This window comes from Symphodus melops (assembly GCF_947650265.1).
Source record: "Symphodus melops genome assembly, chromosome: 7".
In the NCBI taxonomy this organism is placed as follows: domain Eukaryota; kingdom Metazoa; phylum Chordata; class Actinopteri; order Labriformes; family Labridae; genus Symphodus; species Symphodus melops.
This window is the reverse complement of record NC_136697.1, coordinates 10,388,713-10,408,488: the sequence shown is the minus strand read 5'-3', so window position 1 is coordinate 10,408,488 and position 19,776 is coordinate 10,388,713. Positions and strand designations below refer to the sequence as shown.

At 38.9% G+C, this 19,776-nt stretch overlaps 3 protein-coding genes across 7 annotated transcripts; all 3 read right to left on the bottom strand.

Annotated features, from left to right (window-relative positions):
- Positions 1–438: 438 nt before the first annotated feature.
- On the bottom strand, positions 439–9,836 carry casp8 (caspase 8, apoptosis-related cysteine peptidase). 2 transcript variants are annotated; one of them, XM_079348644.1, is made up of 12 exons: positions 9,457–9,836; positions 8,590–8,739; positions 7,923–8,098; positions 7,715–7,820; positions 6,007–6,136; positions 5,812–5,858; positions 5,665–5,728; positions 5,467–5,531; positions 5,280–5,388; positions 3,545–3,672; positions 2,105–2,496; positions 439–1,871 (listed from the first exon to the last, which is right to left on the bottom strand). In XM_079348644.1, the coding sequence occupies exons 2-12, from the start codon at positions 8,695–8,697 to the stop codon at positions 1,736–1,738; spliced, it is 1,461 nt and encodes a 486-aa protein (XP_079204770.1). In that variant the 5' UTR covers positions 8,698–8,739; positions 9,457–9,836; the 3' UTR covers positions 439–1,735. The 2 variants fall into 2 exon arrangements, with proteins under 2 accessions (XP_079204770.1, XP_079204771.1); XM_079348645.1 differs by having other exon boundaries at positions 8,590–8,724.
- Positions 9,837–10,085: 249 nt separating this feature from the next.
- catip (ciliogenesis associated TTC17 interacting protein) lies at positions 10,086–14,012 on the bottom strand. The gene is made up of 9 exons (XM_079348646.1): positions 13,701–14,012; positions 13,315–13,500; positions 13,160–13,215; positions 12,614–12,700; positions 12,286–12,453; positions 12,085–12,209; positions 10,695–10,771; positions 10,535–10,602; positions 10,086–10,446 (listed from the first exon to the last, which is right to left on the bottom strand). Exons 1-9 carry the CDS (start codon positions 13,807–13,809, stop codon positions 10,264–10,266), a joined length of 1,059 nt encoding a protein of 352 aa, XP_079204772.1. The 5' UTR covers positions 13,810–14,012; the 3' UTR covers positions 10,086–10,263.
- A 357-nt stretch (positions 14,013–14,369) lies between these two features.
- On the bottom strand, positions 14,370–18,889 carry LOC306826143 (caspase-8-like). 4 transcript variants are annotated; one of them, XM_079347276.1, is made up of 7 exons: positions 18,804–18,889; positions 18,430–18,550; positions 17,340–17,686; positions 17,185–17,219; positions 16,277–16,382; positions 15,639–16,185; positions 14,370–14,853 (listed from the first exon to the last, which is right to left on the bottom strand). In XM_079347276.1, exons 3-7 carry the CDS (start codon positions 17,677–17,679, stop codon positions 14,706–14,708), a joined length of 1,176 nt encoding a protein of 391 aa, XP_079203402.1. In that variant the 5' UTR covers positions 17,680–17,686; positions 18,430–18,550; positions 18,804–18,889; the 3' UTR covers positions 14,370–14,705. The 4 variants fall into 4 exon arrangements, with proteins under 4 accessions (XP_079203402.1, XP_079203403.1, XP_079203401.1 ...); XM_079347277.1 differs by lacking the exon at positions 18,804–18,889 and having other exon boundaries at positions 18,415–18,672; XM_079347275.1 differs by lacking the exon at positions 18,804–18,889 and having other exon boundaries at positions 18,430–18,672.
- Between the last annotated feature and the right edge of the window lie 887 nt (positions 18,890–19,776).

The following is a 19,776-nucleotide window of genomic DNA, read 5'->3' as shown; positions in this document are numbered from 1 at the left end:
TTGTATTCATTAAACATGCTCATTGAGTTTTACTTCTACTGTCTCTTGCAAATATTTTTGGATATTGCACTCATCTTTTTGATTAAATGTAATTGTATTTGCATTGATTGATTGGCTTCAAAACAACCTTTCAGGTTTTTACTTTACAGATGGCCTCTAAAGTGAAACGTTCTATTGTATTTTTAATTTCTGTGCTAAATAATCAAATCCCAGATGAGAGGTTATTTAAAGGCCTGTTTGCCAGTTAAATGTGTGTGGAGTTGAGATGGGACAGATGGATGTGAAGAAAGGACTTTTATCTGTACCTGTACTTTTATAAATGTCTGCTTTTACTGAAGTGAAGAATTTTAAATAGTTTTGACTCCAAAAAAACACCTTTTTTTGTTTTGTTTGTATGATGACTTTTCCTTAAATGACACAATTTTAAAATACCAGAAATTGGATTTCATGTTTTATTGTTTGAAACTGAAAAATAAATGATTACATTCATCAAGTTTGTTTAAAGCATTAAGTGTGCGCTGTAGAAATGTGGTACAAATTTGCTTTTTAAATGAAAAAAATGTATGGCAATCATATCATTATGTATCTTGATTCAATGTTTTTGATTGGCACTCATACAGTTTCCTTAAGGTAACTACATTAAATCAATCAATCAGATTTTATTTGTATCGCACCTTCCAAGATCCATACATCCATATCATGAGTCCCTTTCACACATGTATAACACTTGTAAAAATGTACCCCCTTTGTCCGGGAAGTTTAATAATGAAGCCCTAAGCACACATTGTTTTTCCTGTGATGGAATATGTGTAATTAATGGTTGTTGTTTTTTTTAGATCACAACTTATTTTGCTTGTTATCTCAAAATAACTTCGCTGGTTTTCTACTGATAACGGATCACAGTGAGAGGCCAGACCACAACATGTCATGCTGCTATTGTCCACAGTTATGAGGCAAGTTAGTGAAATGAATCCAATGAGTTCTCAGTACTGAGATTCTGTTGTGATATCTAAGTCCTGGGTTCATTGTTATAATTCCAAGGCTTCTTGATTCATGACAAGCAAAAGAAAAACAATGAGGAGTAAACCAGAGGGACATGTGATCATATTTTCAGCTTAAGAGCTTCCACACATGTAAACACTTCCTAGCTTAATAACTTGGTTTTGATAGCTAACATTACCCTGTGAAAAAATCTAATATTATATGACATTAGATAGAAACATCTTCCTTTTGAATTGTATTATTCAATGATCATTGTTAATATTTTAAGCCACTTCCAAGCTAACTGTAATATGAGCTATAAAGTGGCTAAATGCTAACTAACTAATTAACTAAAAATCTCTCCAGATGTCTCTCTAGGTTTTCTCTTGAAAGAAATGATCATGATGTCAGACACCTTAAACATATAAAAACTTGCATCACTCAACACAGCAGTTTCAGATTTGACCAGCACTTGACCTTCCCACCCTGAATTTCACTTGTGTCAATTCTGTTTTTAAGTCGTCATATCTATATTTACTCGGAGACAACCATTGTAACGGAAACTACTTCTCCTCCTCCACGCAACATCCAGGACTTAGATGTCCTGAAACAATCTGGTAAACGTAATCAATTCATGTGTGAAAGGGGCTGCAGACAAATATTCATCACACATACTCAAACACACAGTAAACAGGTCTGGTATGTGAATCCTTAACTTGGCACATAGGTTGCGTTGCACTTCATCCCAGTCGGCTCAAACATAGTTGAGGTGGAGCTGCTTGGTGAGGGTGTACTTGGGCTCGGGCATTTGCTTGTGGTTTAAAAAAACTCCTTTGCTGACCTCACTGTTCACACGTGTCAGCACAGTGAGTATATTATCCATCTTGGAGCTGCACAGAAAAAACATCAGAAACATACATTTAAAATTTTGCTCAAAATAATCAGTGGTTTATTGAAATAAAATAACATCATAATAATAATATAACATGTAACGACATGTTCCCTTTAATCCTAAAAGTTTTAAAGACTGACTTAATTTTCCAGATTCCAAACTAATCCATAGCTCCTGAATAAAATAAGTCAACATTCAGAAACTCAAATTCTGTGTCAGGTCGTCTCTCACCTCTCTGCGGATTTTTTAAGCTGCTTGCACAGCTCCTGGATGTAGATGGATCCTGAGCTAGTGTTTCTAAACGACTTGCACTCCTGCACTGTGGCCATGCCCAGAAGGAAGTCGGCATCCGAGGGCACTGTCTCTTCAGGCACACGACCAGCATCTTCCTCCAGGCGGCTCTGTTTGTCCCCGTCCTCCTGTCTTGGCCTGGGGGGTAACGGCACGGCTCCTCTCTGGTAGCCTTTTCCCTGGCACGCCTGGATGAAGAACAGTTTGGGCTTCCCTGTTAAGGTGGGAGCGTTCTCGCTCGTGAAGGGCAAAGTCAGCTTTCTGATGTACACCTCCTGCCCATCAGACCCGTAAACACTCCCCTTTTCTCCATGAGACAGCACGCAGATCACCTGAGGACAGAGGCAGACAGGTTTTAAATAGTGTTTTACTGAATTTAATATGATCCCGAATGACAAAGCTGTAAGCGTGCAAGCTATCCCACTTAACCACAGAAAAGTAAAGATGTGATCTGCTGGACAGGAGGACTATAAATACTATAAGTCTTTAAGGAAGGAGTATAAAACTCTTGATGATAAATACAAACATGTATCCTACTCTCTTTAGATCAATAGTGGGGCTTCTACAGTGTTTTTCAAGCAGAACATAACAGTGAACTCCAAGTACATGATTATGTAAATCAATGTGATCTGGACCTGAAACAACTGTTAAAATGAATGAACTCTGATGGTTCTCACTGAAACTCTTCAAGGACTGAAAAGCTTCCATTGGCTCTGTCTAAACAAACTGTGCAACGATTCACTGAACTCACGATACGATTCTCTCATGATTTATTTTGCAAAATGACACTGAAACAGATTTCTTTAGGAGCTGCTAACCTGTCTGTCAGTGTGGTTTGATCTCTTCATGTGTTTTTCTCTCATCAAAGGGAGGCGGTTGAGGCTTCTCGTTGGTGTCCATTAAATGCTGCATCATGTTGGTTGTGCTGTTTGTGTAGTTCCTGTCTTCTTGTGATATTTGCACAGTTTTTGTCTCGTCTGTTATCTTCTCACCTCTTTCATTCTCTGTCTTGTTGAAGCCAAAATGCTTCAAAACTAATGATTTAAAAGACGCTGACGAGTCCTCAATTTCTAAATCTTGTTCTACAGCTGTTATTATGAAGATTCTTTTTTCAGATGTACAGATGTAAATCTTTTCACCTTTTAATCAATATTTCCACAATTTTAGGTTGAATCTTTACATTCCTACCTCTAAATCATATGAATGCACATGTAATGGGCTGCTGTCTGTATCTTCATATTCAGTTCTCATTCAGTGGTAATGACTGTATCTCACGCTGTTTACTAAGCTGTCAAAGTATTCCTTTAGATAACTCTACATAAATCACATAGTGACAGTGATAGTGTTGTTGCTGATCTGGAGGTTTGTGTAACTGCTCACCAACGCATCTTCCTCTAAAAAGTTCCTCTGGCTCAGCTGTGTCACTTGACGCTGCATATCGTCTGCAGTCAGGTTGCGATGAACCACCACAGTGAAGCCAAACTTGCTGAACAAGTCACGCAGAGCCACTGCATGACATCAGAGAGAAAAAGAAGTAAGGACAAGGCTGTGTTCACTCACTCTTTACCTACTCACTATATAGTGATTTTATATAGTGGACTCAGTCAGTAACGTTTAAAAACATTTTGATACTATTTGCCGGCCACTGAAAGTGACATCATTGTTGTCGCGCAACTAAAACGTGCAGCTTAACAAAGGCTGAGGGTCAGGAAGAAGAGTAAATTTAACTGCATGAATTTCAGTGAATTATACTGTCTTCACTAAGCATTGACATATAATACATACATATAAAATATTGAAGTTTACTTATAATGAAACATATTTTGGACTAAAACTAATTTATTAATGCTCACAGACTCCGGCTTATTGTCTGTCATTCATCATTTGGAAAAAGCAAGGTTACTAACGTTAACCATCTTTTACTCTTTATTCAAACAGATCATTCATTTCAGTAAAAACTCTCCAAATATGAACTTTATTGAGTGTCTGTGTTCACGCTGGTCGCTCCTCCCGTCTATCTGAGAGCAGCTGAGTCAAACGCCACTCTCTGCTCCTAAAAATCTTTTGAACCGCAATGCATGATGGTACATTTGTTCGGATAGTGACCATCCGTCATACACTACTTTTCAAAACACATTTTGGGATACTTTGAGTGAACTATATGGAGGCTCATTCGGACAGCACTACAAAATGTCATGTCCACTAGAGAATAGTGAGTGATTTCCGACACAGCTTAAGAATTTATTTAATTTATTTATAATCACATTTGTGTCTTTAGGGACTAAAGGGATTTCTTATTACAGTTTTTCGTATCTAGAATTAAGATTTTTTCATTCTTTTTAATGTATATAACAATAAAACAATCTGTCAAATTGTTTGACAGTTTTTTTAAGTTATAACTAAAATAATTATTGTTGTTGTCCCCCCTCAACTAAAGGCCTTTAAGTGGAGGTTAGAGGGCACAGCCTCCATTGCACCTGGACATTATTGAACCGAAGTTGATTAGTGAACACAAACTTTCAATTTTGTTTAGTTACCTTTGAAATGAAGAACACTTTGTGTTCATTTATATTCTTTGTGTTGAGAAACAGTGTTAATCCATATGTCACTGTGTGCCAGGAATCCTCCCTGAAGTTTTAACAAAAGTGAGTCACCTTGAAGGAGGGGTTGACTGAGAGCGACCTGATTAAAACTGTAACCAGCCCATTAAGTTTGGATAAAGTCCGCTCTTCTGCGCTCTGGGGGAATTAGGTGAGGAAACACTTTTTTAAAGAAATGTTCCTGTCCTTTTTATTTTTGAAAGGTACTTCTGGTAACCAGCTCGCTTCAGGCATACATATGGAAGGAAACTGCCGGTTTGAAGGATTATGATGACGTTGATCTGCCAGTAAAGTCTGATATTAAGTGAAATGAATTGTGTGAGATTCAATTCACATCGATCTAAATTCCCTCCTGACCCCGGACGCATGGATATGAGTTTTCACTTTCACCCTCCAGGTTTGTTTTAAAGATCACATACTTTATATAGACTATATAGAAATGTTGTACGCCAGTTTCAGGCCCCATTTTGTGTTTATGTATGAGACCTCATGTATCACACGGCCGTGATACAAACCCTCATCCCTGTCAGACCCTCCTCTTGTTCCCAGACTCCCTTCGAAACGCTCGTTGTTGATGACCACACACAGACCTCGAGGGTTATGAGTCAGGGCGTAATACTCCGTCTGAAAGACAATTCAAAACATTAATGAAACAAAATGATGAATGACCGCATGTGGACATGTGGCTGTGTGAATGATGACCTCATCAAGAAGAGAAGAAGACCCAGTCTCTGGGTTAGCGTCCGTGTACACTCTCTCTCCTTCGTCTGAAGAACAAAACAGCAGAAACACACCTCCTTCTTTACGGGAATGATGAAATATAAAAGTATGGCATTGAAAATCCTCAGAGGAGAGGAGAGAGTGGAGAAGCTAAGTGAAGCAGCAGTCAGTTAGACTTACAGCTGGGATGAGTCTCAGACACAGAGAAGGAGGGTTGAATCGAATGAGGGGGGTCGTTGGACCTCTGTGGGAAGAGAAAGTCCTCAGTAAACTCACTCATTATAGGATCTGGTGTGTACACACACACACATTTACACACACACATACCTGGTAATCCATGCTGGAATGAGGAGGTACTGCAGGCTGGGTTAATCCTAAAGGAGAAAAATAATTTCAATAATTTAACAACACAGCATTAACATTTGTGGTCTCTATAACTGTGTGTATGAGAGAGAGAGGGAGAAAGAGAGAGAGAGAGAGAGAGAGAGAGAGAGAGAGAGAGAGTCTTAGTTTGTAACACACCTTCCATGTGGCGCTTCACAGTTGTTGCCAGTTGTTGGTTAAACTCCTTTACTACTGAATGAAGCACGTCAAGATTTTGATCTGACAGTAGACCAGTCCTTTCCATTTCAGCAAACACATCCAGTGGTGTCTGAAGTAACAGAGAACACTGTATGTGTGTAGAAGGCCACATCTGATACGATCATTAAAGTTATTAATGCGATGTAAAAAGTGCTAAAAGAAGAGTATTCATGTCATCTAAATACTCCTGATAACAGAAGTAAAACAGCATACTTTTTTAGCTTTATGGCATCAATCACATAGTATGAACAAGCTAACATTACAACATGCAATGAGAAGTCAAAAACATGGTAACTTGATATCTGTGTTGTTAATCACTCACAGCTCTGAAGCATGCCGATATTTAACAATTGGTTCCCAATAAATGAGATCACATTTTCCTAAATGATCATCAAGTGTGTTGAAATGACTTCAAACTAGTAACTAAGAACATACACTGATAAAGAAGACCTTTGTTGAGGTCATTAATCAACACGGAGCATGTAGGGTCATTTTCTCATCTGGTATGGATACAGTCTCAGAGATGTCAACCCTTGGTTTCTGAAGTCAAATGATGGCGCTTGCCATGTTGGAAATGCTGTCTCTATCTAATCTTCAGTCAATCTAGTAACAAGCAAGGAGGTGGAGCTGAAAAAAATGTCTTTAGCTGACTGACAAACAGCTACAATGTGTCAGTCCACTCAGCCAGCGCATAACTATCAGCCTTAAAACAAAACAAAACATGGACATGTCTGCTGTAATAATTGACATGTTTTTCGAGCTGGCAGACAGTAACAAAAACAGCTGACTCTGTGGGCTGAAAACACTGAACTGCATTGGTTTGGTATTGAAACTGGGCCCTGCAGGTACACAGGCTGTTATATGGGCTCTGATGGGGATTCCTTGCCTAGTTTAAACTATTTTTTTGAGCTTCAAATTTGGGTTCGATTTTCGACATCTGATGTTACAGCTTGATCTGGTTTCACGTCGTTTAATTATTTTTTGGAAAGAGTGGAGACTCCCCCTGCTGGCTATTAAAAAGAATGCAAGTCAATGTATCACGTTTGTCTACTCTCAAAGTCTTTTAGGAAAATGTCTCTGCCTTTCTGTGATGTTGTTCAGACAGGAGAGAGCCTTCATTTGAATATCCTCAGGCAGGAGCAATGTTTCCTATTATATACCACATGAAATCTATTTAAATCTTTATATGTAAAAACCAAAGTGGATCTAAGACAAATGTAACAGCACCAAAAATTGACATTTTGGAACCAGTTTTCTGGGCGCATAAGGGTATGTTTCTGTCACTTTGGACCTGTGAAGACTTTGTGTTTATACTACATAAGAAGCTCAGATCAACCCTACAGATATCATTAGACTACACATGGTTAACAACAAGTGTTGGTTTTTAAGTAGAAAGTTCTTATAGTGTGGAAAGAAACAACTAAAGTTAATCCTTGATCGATAGAACCTGTGTTCAATTTCTCACTTCAAGGTCAATAAACAAACACTGTAATAAATGTTCCAAGAATACGCAACTATCCAAGGTAGAGTCATGTTTGTAAACATTAAAGATATATCCAGAAGATTACACACTTTATATTGAAATATGTACATGCCATCATTTCTTGTAGGACTGTGGGTGTGGCAGTGTACGAAGGCATGTTCTCACCTTACAAGACTCAATTTGTCTTTGGTCCAGCTTTCCGGACATCAGGAACTGAATCTTTTTAAAGTTCTCGTCAGTCATGTTCTGATGTACGTTGTACAGCATCACACTAAAGGAAAGAGTAGAGGAGTTGAAACCAGACAAATGAGTCTATTTGTATCAACGGCCCTGTTATGTCTTCTGGCGACATTTCCTTTCTCCCTTCTTTTACCTGTAGGCTGACAGAGAAGGGTTTGCATCTGTTTCTTCGGGTCGCCTGCTGTCCGTCTCCAGCAGGTTGAGGAGGTCTGCTCGACGGATTGTATTGAGCAGCTGAGAAAGAAAAGCCCCGTTCTCCAGTAGACCATTTTCCTCTAGCTTCAGGAACAGATCTTTAGCATCCCGAACCTGTACGAAAGAAAATCTGTCAAAACACAAACACTGAACGGACAAAGGTGCAGTTGCTGATAATAGTAGCAATGGGAGATAAATGCTTTCATTATATGAAGTGGTTAAACTACTTTTGGTATCACAGAAACTGAATTCTGAGCTAATAGAAAGGATTTGGCCGATGTCACAGTTACGAAATACATGCAGCTGAATTGGAGGCCCATTGCTACTGTTCTTTTTCATACAATTTAATTATTTCCTTATTTTGTTCCCTTGTTTCACTCCATCAATATCGTTAGTTCTGAAGTTTATCTTTGTGTTTTTTTAATTGCAAAACTAGTGTGTGTGTGTGTGTGTGTGTGTGTGTGTGGGGGGGGTATATTTCATCTATGGAACACTGTTATGTTGGAGATTTGGCAGGATTTCTATATTATAAAACTAACCTTTACCCAGATAGGCCTATGGGTTTTAAAAAAAGGGGAAAAAGGTACAAGTTCTGTGGCTCTGACCTTCTCCAGGCGTTTCCTGGTGACAACATTGCGACACAAGAAGCGGAGAGCCGCCACCTCAGAGGAATCCAGCTCCTCATCTATGCGCGACAACTTCAACCTGTCCATCACAGACCCACTCCCACCAGAACAGGCCTGGAGATCAATGTGCTGTTAAGGCAGCAAAACTTCAGGACACATAAAGTCATACCATACAGCAAATATCACTGTGAGACACTGGCACCTTAACTTGCTATTAAACATCTTTCTTGCACTAGACCACCACTTTATTTATCAAGACTACATAAATATTGAAAACATGTTCATTAAATGGTGAATGTCTAAATTAAAAAAACTGGACAATATCACTGACATATTACACTGTTAGGAAAGGTTCAGTGATAAATTGTTTATCATGTTTTAACAGACTTTTGATGAGTATATAGTATATTAGAATATGGACATGTGAGAACACTTGTTATTTACACTCCTGAAACATATTTAATTTGGTCTTGATGGCATATTTTTATTTCCATTAATGTGCACTGTCCGTATTTATACAAATAAAAAATATTACTAAGTGCTTTGCCAAGAGAGATCATTGTGGTGGTATATCTATGGTTTTGGTTTCGGTGACGTAACAGGAAACCCCAGCAGACTGGCTGGCTGACTTCACTTTTCGTAAATTGTTCATTAGTTTGAAAAGTTTTAACAAGACATCCCATGAACAATGTAACGTTAAGTTGTTTAAACATCACAATATAGTCAACATACTACCTGTACTGACCTTAACATTACATCATGTACAGTAAGTCATCCAGGCTGAAGTCATATTACTAGTCCGACATTTCACAGCGTCAATTAAAGAGGTAAACACTTTAAACTTACCGCTGACAAAATCTGTGTCTCCTATAATTCAGAAAAAAACTTCTGTTTAAGACCAGTACATTAAAAAAACATACGCCTTGCTTGAGGTACGTGTTTTCCTTGTGAGCTGCTCTCTTCGTTTCACTTTCTGAAACAAGTCAGTGCAGTCCTATGTCACCTTCAGAATAAAAGACTTTACTGGTAACTAAGTACAAAAACAGATATTTGAAGTTTTATTCTAGATTAGATTTCTTCAACACATGTGATGGAGTAAGTGACACACCTGCACACAATTATTATTCAGGTTTACCTACTTTGAGGAGGCCATTATCTTTTCCCCTTAAAAAAGATACCTTTATTTTGAAGACAGATTCACTGTATCCTTTACTCAGTTTGCTTATGTGAACAGGACAAGATCAGAAAAGAGATAAGATGGAGCTTACTGTAGTAAACAGTTATGTCTATGTAGTTCTCCAAAATTAACACAAACCAAAAGTTCCTATCACCTTAAAAAGGCCGTCCACATTGCAAATACTCTGCCCACACTTGAACTATGGGGTCCCAAGATAAAACAAACAAAGCTATAACAATAAATTTTATTCAGATCTATAAAGTGAATTTGAGCAAGATCACACAGAACAGGTGAAGTCTGAGGTTTTAAAGTGACAGTTTATCTCTCCATATTTAAGTTTAGACCAACAGTTATCTATCATTGAAAAAAAAGAACAAATGCAAATGCCAAAAATATTCTGAAGTGAAAATGAGAAATCAACAGGGACCTATGAATTGGTGTTTTGAACAGGTTGCTGCCTTGGTTCTCTTTCAGAGTCACAGGGGTTTCAGGCTTGCTTCTGGTGAAGGTCCAGAGGCAAAAGGGAGGAAGTACTCTCTGGCAAACTGGACAACATCATCTGGTTTTCTCAGCAGCAAGAACTGCAGGAAGTCAGATATGAGTGCACGGATCTCAGGATGCTGTCTGAGGTACGAGCTGTGGTTGGCCTTCAGCTCCTCCTACCATAACAAGACATAAACACACATCTGTAATGTTCCCTGGCTTAATGATTTTTGACATTGCATTACTTTCAACATGATCGATTACCTTTCTGTCCAAAAACTTGGAGCACATCTGCATGTCTTCCTCCCAAACAAGTGGGATCTTCTCAAAACCTGACACCATCAAAGTAAAAAAACAAACATAAAGACTCCATTACTGCCTCGGTTTCCTTTGAGAAGGTTTTACTTAGTGTTGACTTATTAACCTTTTTGAAGCTGTGACGGAAGCTGCAGAAGCCTCATGGTGACCGGTGATCCCACCTGCACTCTGCTGGCCAAGTGCCTGATCAGAAAAACAAAAGTGCTCATGAACTTTGTAAAATTCAAATTGTCACTTTTTGCGGTAATGTGTTGTACAAAGATTTACAAAGCATCAGGCTCATAAATGCACAGATTTGTGAAGAATAAAACAATGTTACTAGGATTGCCAAAGATAACACCATGCACATACACAAAAAGAAGATTTAAAAAACAGAAATAACGTCAACATTTCTTTTCTCCTTGCTCGCTGTTTCACACACACACACACACACACACACACACACACACACACACACACACACACACACACACACACACACACACACACACACACACACACACAGAAAAAATCTTCTACAATTAAATGCTTTTTACTCATGGCCACACAAGCAGGTATCACAGGTGGCTGAATACTAACCCTGTATGGGACTGAACTTGATTTATTTCAGTATGTGTATTTCAGGTTTGACTACCTTGGAATATTTGAAAGTAGCCCACAACATAAGATCTCAGGACTCACCATAGCTTGCTAAAGTGAACAAGAAAAACCTCCAACATATCTGAGTCAAGTTTAAATAACGTCATACTATTGTGAAGCTATTTTATTATTCACCAAAGAATACCAACATGTGGGGAACAATAATCTAGTTTATTATACTGGTCTGATGTGGTTTGATCAATTATCCTCCCCCACAAAAAAATTCTTACAGAATACATGAAGACAACCTTCAGTATCGCGTGTGAAATTATTATTTTAACTGAAGCCAAGCTGTCTGCTGAGGTATCATATAAAGCCAGTGACTGATGCTAAAGAAAAAACCCTTGTACCTGTTATAAGGTGCACATATGGGCAGTGTTGCATTCATAAAAATAAAATTTTAAATGGTCATATTTCACAACCAAAAAACCCTTAAAAGAAAACAAATGTCTCTCTTGGTCCTCCCAGCTAAAATAATAAGTTCATACAAATGTATTGTGGGATTAAAAGCAAAGAATTGCTTCAAAGTGGTAACTCTAAGTGATGAACATCATGTGACACATAGAGAAGAGATGATCAGTCTTTGAACTTACACTGTTTTTCAGATTCTGACATTGTTTTGTCTGTCATGGCGCCTGTGATCTGTGTTCAACAATGTCCTTAAATCAACCAATATGATCCAGAAATCTCATCATGTGTTTTCAGGAAAGTCCTTCAGATACCTACAGATGCTTCTATTGGTCTGGTCGAGATGCAGGACTTCAGTAAATCACCTCGCAACAGCATAATTTGATTTTGTTGGACTGTGCAGCCCTTGAAGTTGCAGCAGATGCTCAAGTAATTGGCATCTGGCTTACCCATCACCCAAGAAGTAGCTCTGCCAGGTTGTGGGGCCGTCGTCCGCAGAGTGAACTGTCCTCTCCACCCCAAACACCTCCACTGTCTCACCTCCAACCTCCAGCTGCTTCAGCCCCAGCTCGCTCTGACCACAGAGAGATAAGTAATCAGCATTCAGCTTCAAAAGCAGAACTAATAATAGGTTTTATATAATTACTCACAAAGGTGGTGTTGATGATGTGCAGTCCTTGGTCTAAAGATGTAAAGTTCATGTTTTCTGGCACTTTCCTCCTCAGAGCAATCAGACGCATCAAGAGTAAGTTTGAACCCTCGGTTACCAGCCCTCTGAGGACTGACATGGGATAGGAAACACTCTCCTTTGTCACCTCCTGCTTACACCCAAAAAACGATAACACAATATAGCTTCATCATATCAGCATTAGTTTATATATCTGTGCTAGAGGTCCATGAATAGTTGTGTAATATAGAAATACAGAAAAGCAACTTCGCCATAAAATGATGTCACTCCAATCTTGTTTATTCTCTCACCTCTCCTACAGTGGTAACTTTATCGATCACCATACGACTGTCTTGTTGCACCATGTGACACCTCTTGTCCAAACTGTTGCCCTCGAGCTGAAAAAGGAATTTAGATTTTAGGTTTAGAGAAAAGCGTGGCATCCCAACAGGATTTGGGCGTCTATTTAAAAACACAAAGAGGCTGGCCTCTCAGATTGGAGGGATGTCAAACCCAGTGATGCCTGGATTCAAATCCTAAAACTGTAATGATATCAAACAATTGACAGACGTTAAATTTTGATGGGAAAATTGAAAATGAGAAATCTGAATGTTAAGTGTCTAAAGATGCCTTTGAGAATCCTATAGATTTTATATAAATAAAAAGAAAAAAATTGTTGTTTAATTGACTGATCAGACTCAAATGTTGGAACGGAAAGTTGTTGACTTTTGTCAAGATACAACTTTGCAAGACTTTGGATTCTAGTGACTTCAAAACCAACACAACATTTACATACACAATTGCTTGAATTTCAAGTTATGTCATCAATAATAATATAATAAAATGCAATGACTCACCTTTATATACTCATGGTAATCTTCCTCCAGCACCTCCAGCTCTGTACTAAGACAGGCTGGGTAGACAATAAGGGACGCATAAAGTGTGTGATTACAGAGACTGAGCTGTAAATAGACAAAATCAACCTGTTCAAGCAGTGCTGGCCTCTCCTCACCTGTCACTGTTGTTCCACATGGGTTATCATCGATGGCCCCCTGGCTCTGAGCATGAAGCAGCATACAGTGCTGCTGGCCCCTCTGTGCAAACTCCACTGTAACTGAGAACTTCCCCAGATCTCTGCCTCCCTCTGAAACAGTCACCAGAGAGTCTGCAAACACACACCTCTGCAGCTCTTCAGGCTCTGGAAAGAATATCAGAAATCTTTAATCATGATACACCATTTCAACGCCGAGATCACCTACATACTTGTGTGTGTCTGAGGCTATACTCAAGAAGTGCCAAAACCAGTTGTTGCTGCTGGCAGGCACTTCCAGGCAGGCACGCACTTTCTACAGGGGTCGACCATCCACAACACATTAGCCTACAGTAAAGACAACCTACCTATGCTGGACATGAAGGCGACAGCTTCTTCAGACACTTTCAGGTCCTGTCCGCGGTCTGCGCCTTCAATTCCCATCAAAGCACCTGGAGGTCTCGCTTCTTCCATCATTGCCGGTTCCGTTATTTCACGTCAAAAAATCCTGATAAAGGAGTCTATACGTGACGGGGGAACAGCCTTATATGAAAAACGTTTGTCGTGACAGACGGGTTGTTTCGGTCATTTTCCTGTCATTAATCCCTTTTCTCTACTTCAGCTGCAGCCCCCTTTTTCAACACGGAAAAGCAGACGGTCAAATTCGAGTTGTTATGGCAACGACGCCGCATTACCGTAGAGTCGCTTGTAAGTGCGCAGCCGAACCAACCCATGTGCAGCATACACTGTGAAGCACACGCACATTAATTTGATGAATTTACCCATTTGTAATCACATCCTAAAATGCATAGAATTTAGATAAAATAAATGAGTCCTATCATTCTTATGGTAAAATGAGATTATATTTTACTTCACTACTTTGGTATGGGCTATTAGTTCCTATTATATTTGGGGAAAGGTGTGGGAGAAAGCAAAACTGCCATCTTACAATAGTAAATCACGTGTTATGAAAATGTCAACAGTATTCTTCTATAGTGTAAGATCGACTTCTTTAAAAACCATAGACTTACAAGTGATCAAAAAAAATATTTATTCTGCAACAAGAATCATCTGACATTTAAAAAGACGTGATTTAGTGAAGGTCCATTAAAAAAGAGCATAATAATTAATGTTTAAAAAAGGGCTGTATACATTATGAAATCATCTTTACCTTTATAATGTGTCATCTAAAATATGACATGAATGATAAAGCTCAAAGTTATGATTCACAAATAAAAGATTTTGAATCACGAGTTTTGAAAGACCCTTCACCTAAGTTAATGACCCAGAGTATTATATGTATACATTAGTATACGTCCACATCTATGACTACATGAAGTATACACAAAGTGTTTGTTGATGGGGATCCAGCTTTAGTTGTGATGTGGTGACAAAACAAGTCTCTTCCTCAGGGTGAATCTGACTTCAGGCATCTGTTTTACACTGCCAGGTTGAGTGGATCCTTCTTTCTGGCTCACATCATTGTTCACATGGTGGAGGATGGTGGTGATGTCTTCACCACTAAGAGAATAAACAGTGAAAAAACATACTTTACTAACCAATTATAATTCAGTTGAGGGTACAGTACTTAATCCATGATGGCAAGGATCATAATGTCAGACACACTGTCTACTCTTGATATTATTATGTTAAAGGTAGTCAGTAGCCTTGTTTGTTGAAGCTTGTAAACACAACATTTAAATTGGGCTCCTCGTCGGCTCGTCAACACCAGAACAGTCAGTCAATCTAAAGTTTACCCTCGTTTTGGAACAAGCTTTATCCACTGTAAAGCTCACCTGCACACTGTCATTGGCTAGAGAAAACATCCACTCCCCCCCCCAGAAACATCCCAAGACAACCAAAACATCAATTTTAGTTGGGGGGCCTCCTAAATCTTGTGTCTGGTTTATTATATACTGAAGGGAGGGAGGAGGGAGGGGGGAGGGGGGGGGAGTGGTTGTTAAATGTTCACTGTTTATTGTAACTCATATATTGTGTCCTGCATCTATCTGTCCATCTCTATCTATCTACGGACAGAGGGTCTCTGCAGAGACCTTCACCACCACACAAGTGATGATTGAGTAACTTATAACTTATATCTCTATCTTTTATTTATAAGGAGAAAGCCACTGACTATCTGTTAAATTAATTGAATCAATTAAGAAGATATTTATATGACCCACAAGCTAGAAACTGTAGTTAACACAGTTACTGTACAGCACTTATATTTCCCACCCTTAGCAAAGCACCTAATGAAAATGGTCACTAATTTTGTTTATGGATGAACACTAAAGTGAGTACATTACCTCGGACAGCGCTCCTTAAGCTGCTCGCACAAAGACTGAATGAACCAGCTTCCATCTATTTTGTGCCTTATTGCTGCGTGGTCTTCAACAGTGGCGAGGGCGACCAAAAAATCGGCCTCCTCAGGGATGGACACAAACTGAGCATCATCAGCCTGCAGGTCTTGTAATTGCACTCCTCCCTGTATCGGACTCCCCTGGCAGGCCTGGATCAGGAACACTTTGGGCTTTCCTGTAAGAGGTGATTGGTCTGTGGCCTTGAAAGTTCTAGTTGCTTGCTGGATAGAGAGAGGCTCCCTATCAATACCCAAGACTTCACCTTTTCTTCCGTGACTCAGAACACAGCAGATGAAGGCATCGCCGTGCTGAGGAGCTCCCTGGAGATCAGTAAAAACACCGCTGGACCACTCCTTAACGCCCAACTGCTGCAGTTGAGAGATGTCTGTCAGAGAGGCAAAGTACGTCAGGGTGTGATCCATCTGATCCCTGGTTTGGTCTTTACACATCAGCACTCTGAAGCCCAGCCAGCTGAAAACCGTTGCCAGATTTTCTGCAGGAAATGTCATAGAAAATGTTAGGCTCCAACGACTTACAAAGAGAACTGAAGTGTAACTTATAGATGAGTTTAACGTGTGACATACCAGCATCTTTGTTGGTTCCCCTTCTCACATCACCACTCATGAAAGTCTCATTGTTAATTATGACACAGAGGCCGGTGGGTTGGCTGTTCAGCTGATATTGCTCGTCCTGAAAAGCAAAGTAGAGTAAGGGTTTGGAACAATTTCACAAACTACCAAGGTGTATGGAGAATGAAAAGCTTAAACAAGTTAAAAAAAACCCTCCAGCAACACTTTAAAAATCCTAAAAACAAACATTTTTTGAGAAAAAAAATTCGATTGTCTCCTTTTTAAAAAAAAGATAAAATCTTTTTATATCCTTATAGTGTCATATTTTCCCAGTATTTTTTTTCTCCACCCTTGCCTTGTTTTTACACTTTTGAGGCATAAAAAACAACAAATGGTGACGCTGCATAGCTTCCTAGGAACCTGACGCTCAATGTTTTGAGACACTGAGCACAAAAGACCTTAAAAATCTTCCTTGAATTCACCATTGAGGAATCAGGTTCACTTTTCCTTAAGTGTGAGCACACTGTAACTAAAGGCTTAACTCGCTTTGTTTATGGTTGTATTCTCTTCATTGATTTCACACGTTTAGAACATGGTCAACTTGACCTCTGGCAAATGTTTGTACATTTGCAGTTCTACTTAAATATGTGCAGCCTCTGATAAACAAAGACTTTGATGATATTTAATATGATGTCATCTGTCTATAGATAGTGTTCGGTTAATAACTCTGACTGGCATCATGCTGAAAGTGCTTTAAAACATTTTTTAAAGAAAATGTGAAAGATAAATTTGAACATTGAGATACTGCTAGCAAATAAAAAGCTAGTTAGCGTGTGTCTGCAGGCTGTGATAGGAACATATGTTCTCTGTAAATACATTTGTAAGATATAAAGACATTATTTAAAGCACATTTAAGACCTCACCTGCTTTGGCCTCTTGCTCTCTGGTAACAGAATATCTGAGGGAATCAGAATGAAATGGAATTACACCTCCCTAAATTAAGCTGTCATCAAAACCATGTGGACAACCCAATAGGCTTATCTATCCAACACAGTAAACAGAATCTCTGTTAACACACCTCTGTCATTATTTGAAGAAGCTTGGATAGGCAGAGGTAACGGCCGGGGGACGTTCAGCTGTATGTCCTTCAGCTTAGGATAAGTCTCTTGAATGTCTTCGTCAGTTTGCAGCAGGTGGAGGAAGGCTTGGCAGCTCTCCTCTCCTTTATTCATGATCTTATCCACCAGCTCGACAACATGCCCCTCCACGTCTTCTTTGTTGATGCTCTTCAGGTTGTTGTACTCACGTCCAGTGATCAGACTCTTCTCATGAACCTTGGTGAGGATTAGTCTGGGATCTCCGCACAAAGTCGTCAGAATGACTGTTTTATTACGTCTCACTGTGTCTTTGGCTGACATGATGAATCTGAAACAGGGACAAAAATGGCAACGTTAAAGCTGAGACGTTAAAGCCCGTTTACAATCATTTAATAAACCCGTCCATTCACCAACATAGACTACAGCCTACATGAAAAGACTGGTACATTTTGTGTTTGGAGAATATGGCAAGTTTATGACTAAGATAAAGAGCAACAAAAGACGAACTGCAAATTGAAACGAAAACATTTTTAACACAGTTAATGTTTGCTTTTTCCCTAAATAAATTACCTGTTTATATTTTTCTGACCTAATGGCCAGAAAGGTCAACATTTCTTGCAGAACAATTCAAAATGTAGTTGTGAAAATAGCCTACGTCTTATGGAGTCTATAAAACAATAAGGACAAGAAGTATCCATAGGCTACTTTGTCATCACTAGTAAATATGCTCTACTTTACAAACATCCGCGAGGTGCAGGCAATTCTTGGCAGGGATACATTTCTCGGCACTACACCGGGATCATGCCTTTACCATAGGCTACAGTGTAATCATGCTATGCATCACGTTGGATTTAACCTAGTTTATTTCAGGTAAATGTAACTTTTGCAATAAAGTTAACAAGCTAACTTCATTAAAAACTGATGTACTCAAACTGAATAACTCTTGAACCCTTCTACGATCATAATAATAACAATAGGCCGACACCAAGGTAGGCTAAAGTGAGTAAACGACTACCATGGCCGTGCTAGACAGATACATAAATACAATGAACTTACACTTTGTAAGTTTACCTTCCAGATAGTATTAAAGTATTTTAACCCTCCTGTTGTGCTCGTCACCACCGCATGGCAGACTGCTTTCGTTTTCACAGATGTCTTTGAATGCGTCTGTCCACACCCAGGAAGATCTCAACTGCGGAAGGATATTTCAAGTAACTATATATTTCTCAATGATCCATTCTTACGCCTGGTCTCACCATTTTAAGGCGAACAGTTTAGGCTACTGTGTAAAAGCACTGACAGACAACAATGGGAGTGCGGGGGACTGAAGTGTCTGCACCACCTAGTGGAAGAGGAATATGTTGGCTGTGCAGTAGTAGCTTAAAAAAGTAGAAAGTAGAATAAAATAAAATGTAAAATACCAACATCCAGATGCAAAGACCTACCTTGAGACCTGAGCAACAGTGGTAAGCACACAATGAGCATACAACCTACTTTTAATAGCGCGAAGGAGGAGAGTCACCGAAAATAAAATTCTCTTAAAAAAAAAAAAAAAACCTAGATGACATTGAGATATGAAATAGAACTGTGTATTACTCGCGTGTACAGTCCCTGGTGGTCTAGTGGTTAGGATTCGGCGCTCTCACCGCCGCGGCCCGGGTTCGATTCCCGGTCAGGGAACTCTCGTTTTGTAGGACATCTATCTACAAGACTCTTCATATACTCCCTTATTAACTGGACCACTGATAAGTATTTTGTATCTTCTACTATGTTATGTTTGAATAAAAAGAGTAGAATTTTAGCAACACTTTCCAGTTTTCTAAAATACCTTCATTTGGAAGTTTATTTTCAGAAATCCAGGACAAGTTAAAATAAACTTAATTTTATCCGAATCCAAGCAATTCAGTGAAAACAAAATCCTATTAGTTTTAACGGAATATTGATGTCTTAATTGAGGTCTATAAATCAACAGGTACAGCTTTCATGCATCTAAACATGCTCTCCATCCTTCTTTTATGACATTAAGGATGACATTATTATGGGTCTCTTGGCACAAACATTCAAGCAGCTCGGCTTTGGCTCATGGCTTTTCAGGCAAGCACCAATTCAGTACCTCATAGAGTTGATCAGAGAGCTGTGTCTGAGTACAAATTAAACAGACACTGGGATAAAATGGCTTCTAATTTAATTAAATATGTTGATATGAGGTTTATTTAAAATTAATTCCTAATTCTTTCAGATGCGGCAGACACATGACAAAGCAATATCCAACATCACTTCACATAGTCAGTACATGCAAAACACAGGAGTACTTCTGTTTTATTTCTAATAGGCCCAACATTAATTATTGAGGCTGAATTAACTCTATTAAAAAAAACACTATTAAGGTAATGAGAAATGTCTAAATGAAATGTGTAA

Bases quoted from the DNA above. Each gene is read 5' to 3' on its own strand.
- casp8 (XM_079348644.1), bottom strand. From the start codon at position 8,697: ATGGACAGGTTGAAGTTGTCGCGCATAGATGAGGAGCTGGATTCCTCT. The intron at 7,821-7,922 runs GTAAAAGAAGGG...TCTTTCCTTTAG, and splicing joins CCTTCTCTGTCAGCCTACAG to TGTGATGCTGTACAACGTAC. The intron at 5,729-5,811 runs GTATGTGTGTGT...CTCTTCCCACAG, and splicing joins ATTCCAGCATGGATTACCAG to AGGTCCAACGACCCCCCTCA.
- catip (XM_079348646.1), bottom strand. From the start codon at position 13,809: ATGATGGAAGAAGCGAGACCTCCAGGTGCTTTGATGGGAATTGAAGGC. The intron at 12,210-12,285 runs GTGAGTAATTAT...CTCTGTGGTCAG, and splicing joins ACATCATCAACACCACCTTT to AGCGAGCTGGGGCTGAAGCA. The intron at 10,772-12,084 runs GTAAGCCAGATG...TTTTCTGATCAG, and splicing joins AGCTACTTCTTGGGTGATGG to GCACTTGGCCAGCAGAGTGC.
- LOC306826143 (XM_079347276.1), bottom strand. From the start codon at position 17,679: ATGTCAGCCAAAGACACAGTGAGACGTAATAAAACAGTCATTCTGACG. The intron at 17,220-17,339 runs GTGTGTTAACAG...TGATTCCCTCAG, and splicing joins TTCTTCAAATAATGACAGAG to ATATTCTGTTACCAGAGAGC. The intron at 16,186-16,276 runs GTATGTCACACG...CATTTCCTGCAG, and splicing joins GGGAACCAACAAAGATGCTG to AAAATCTGGCAACGGTTTTC.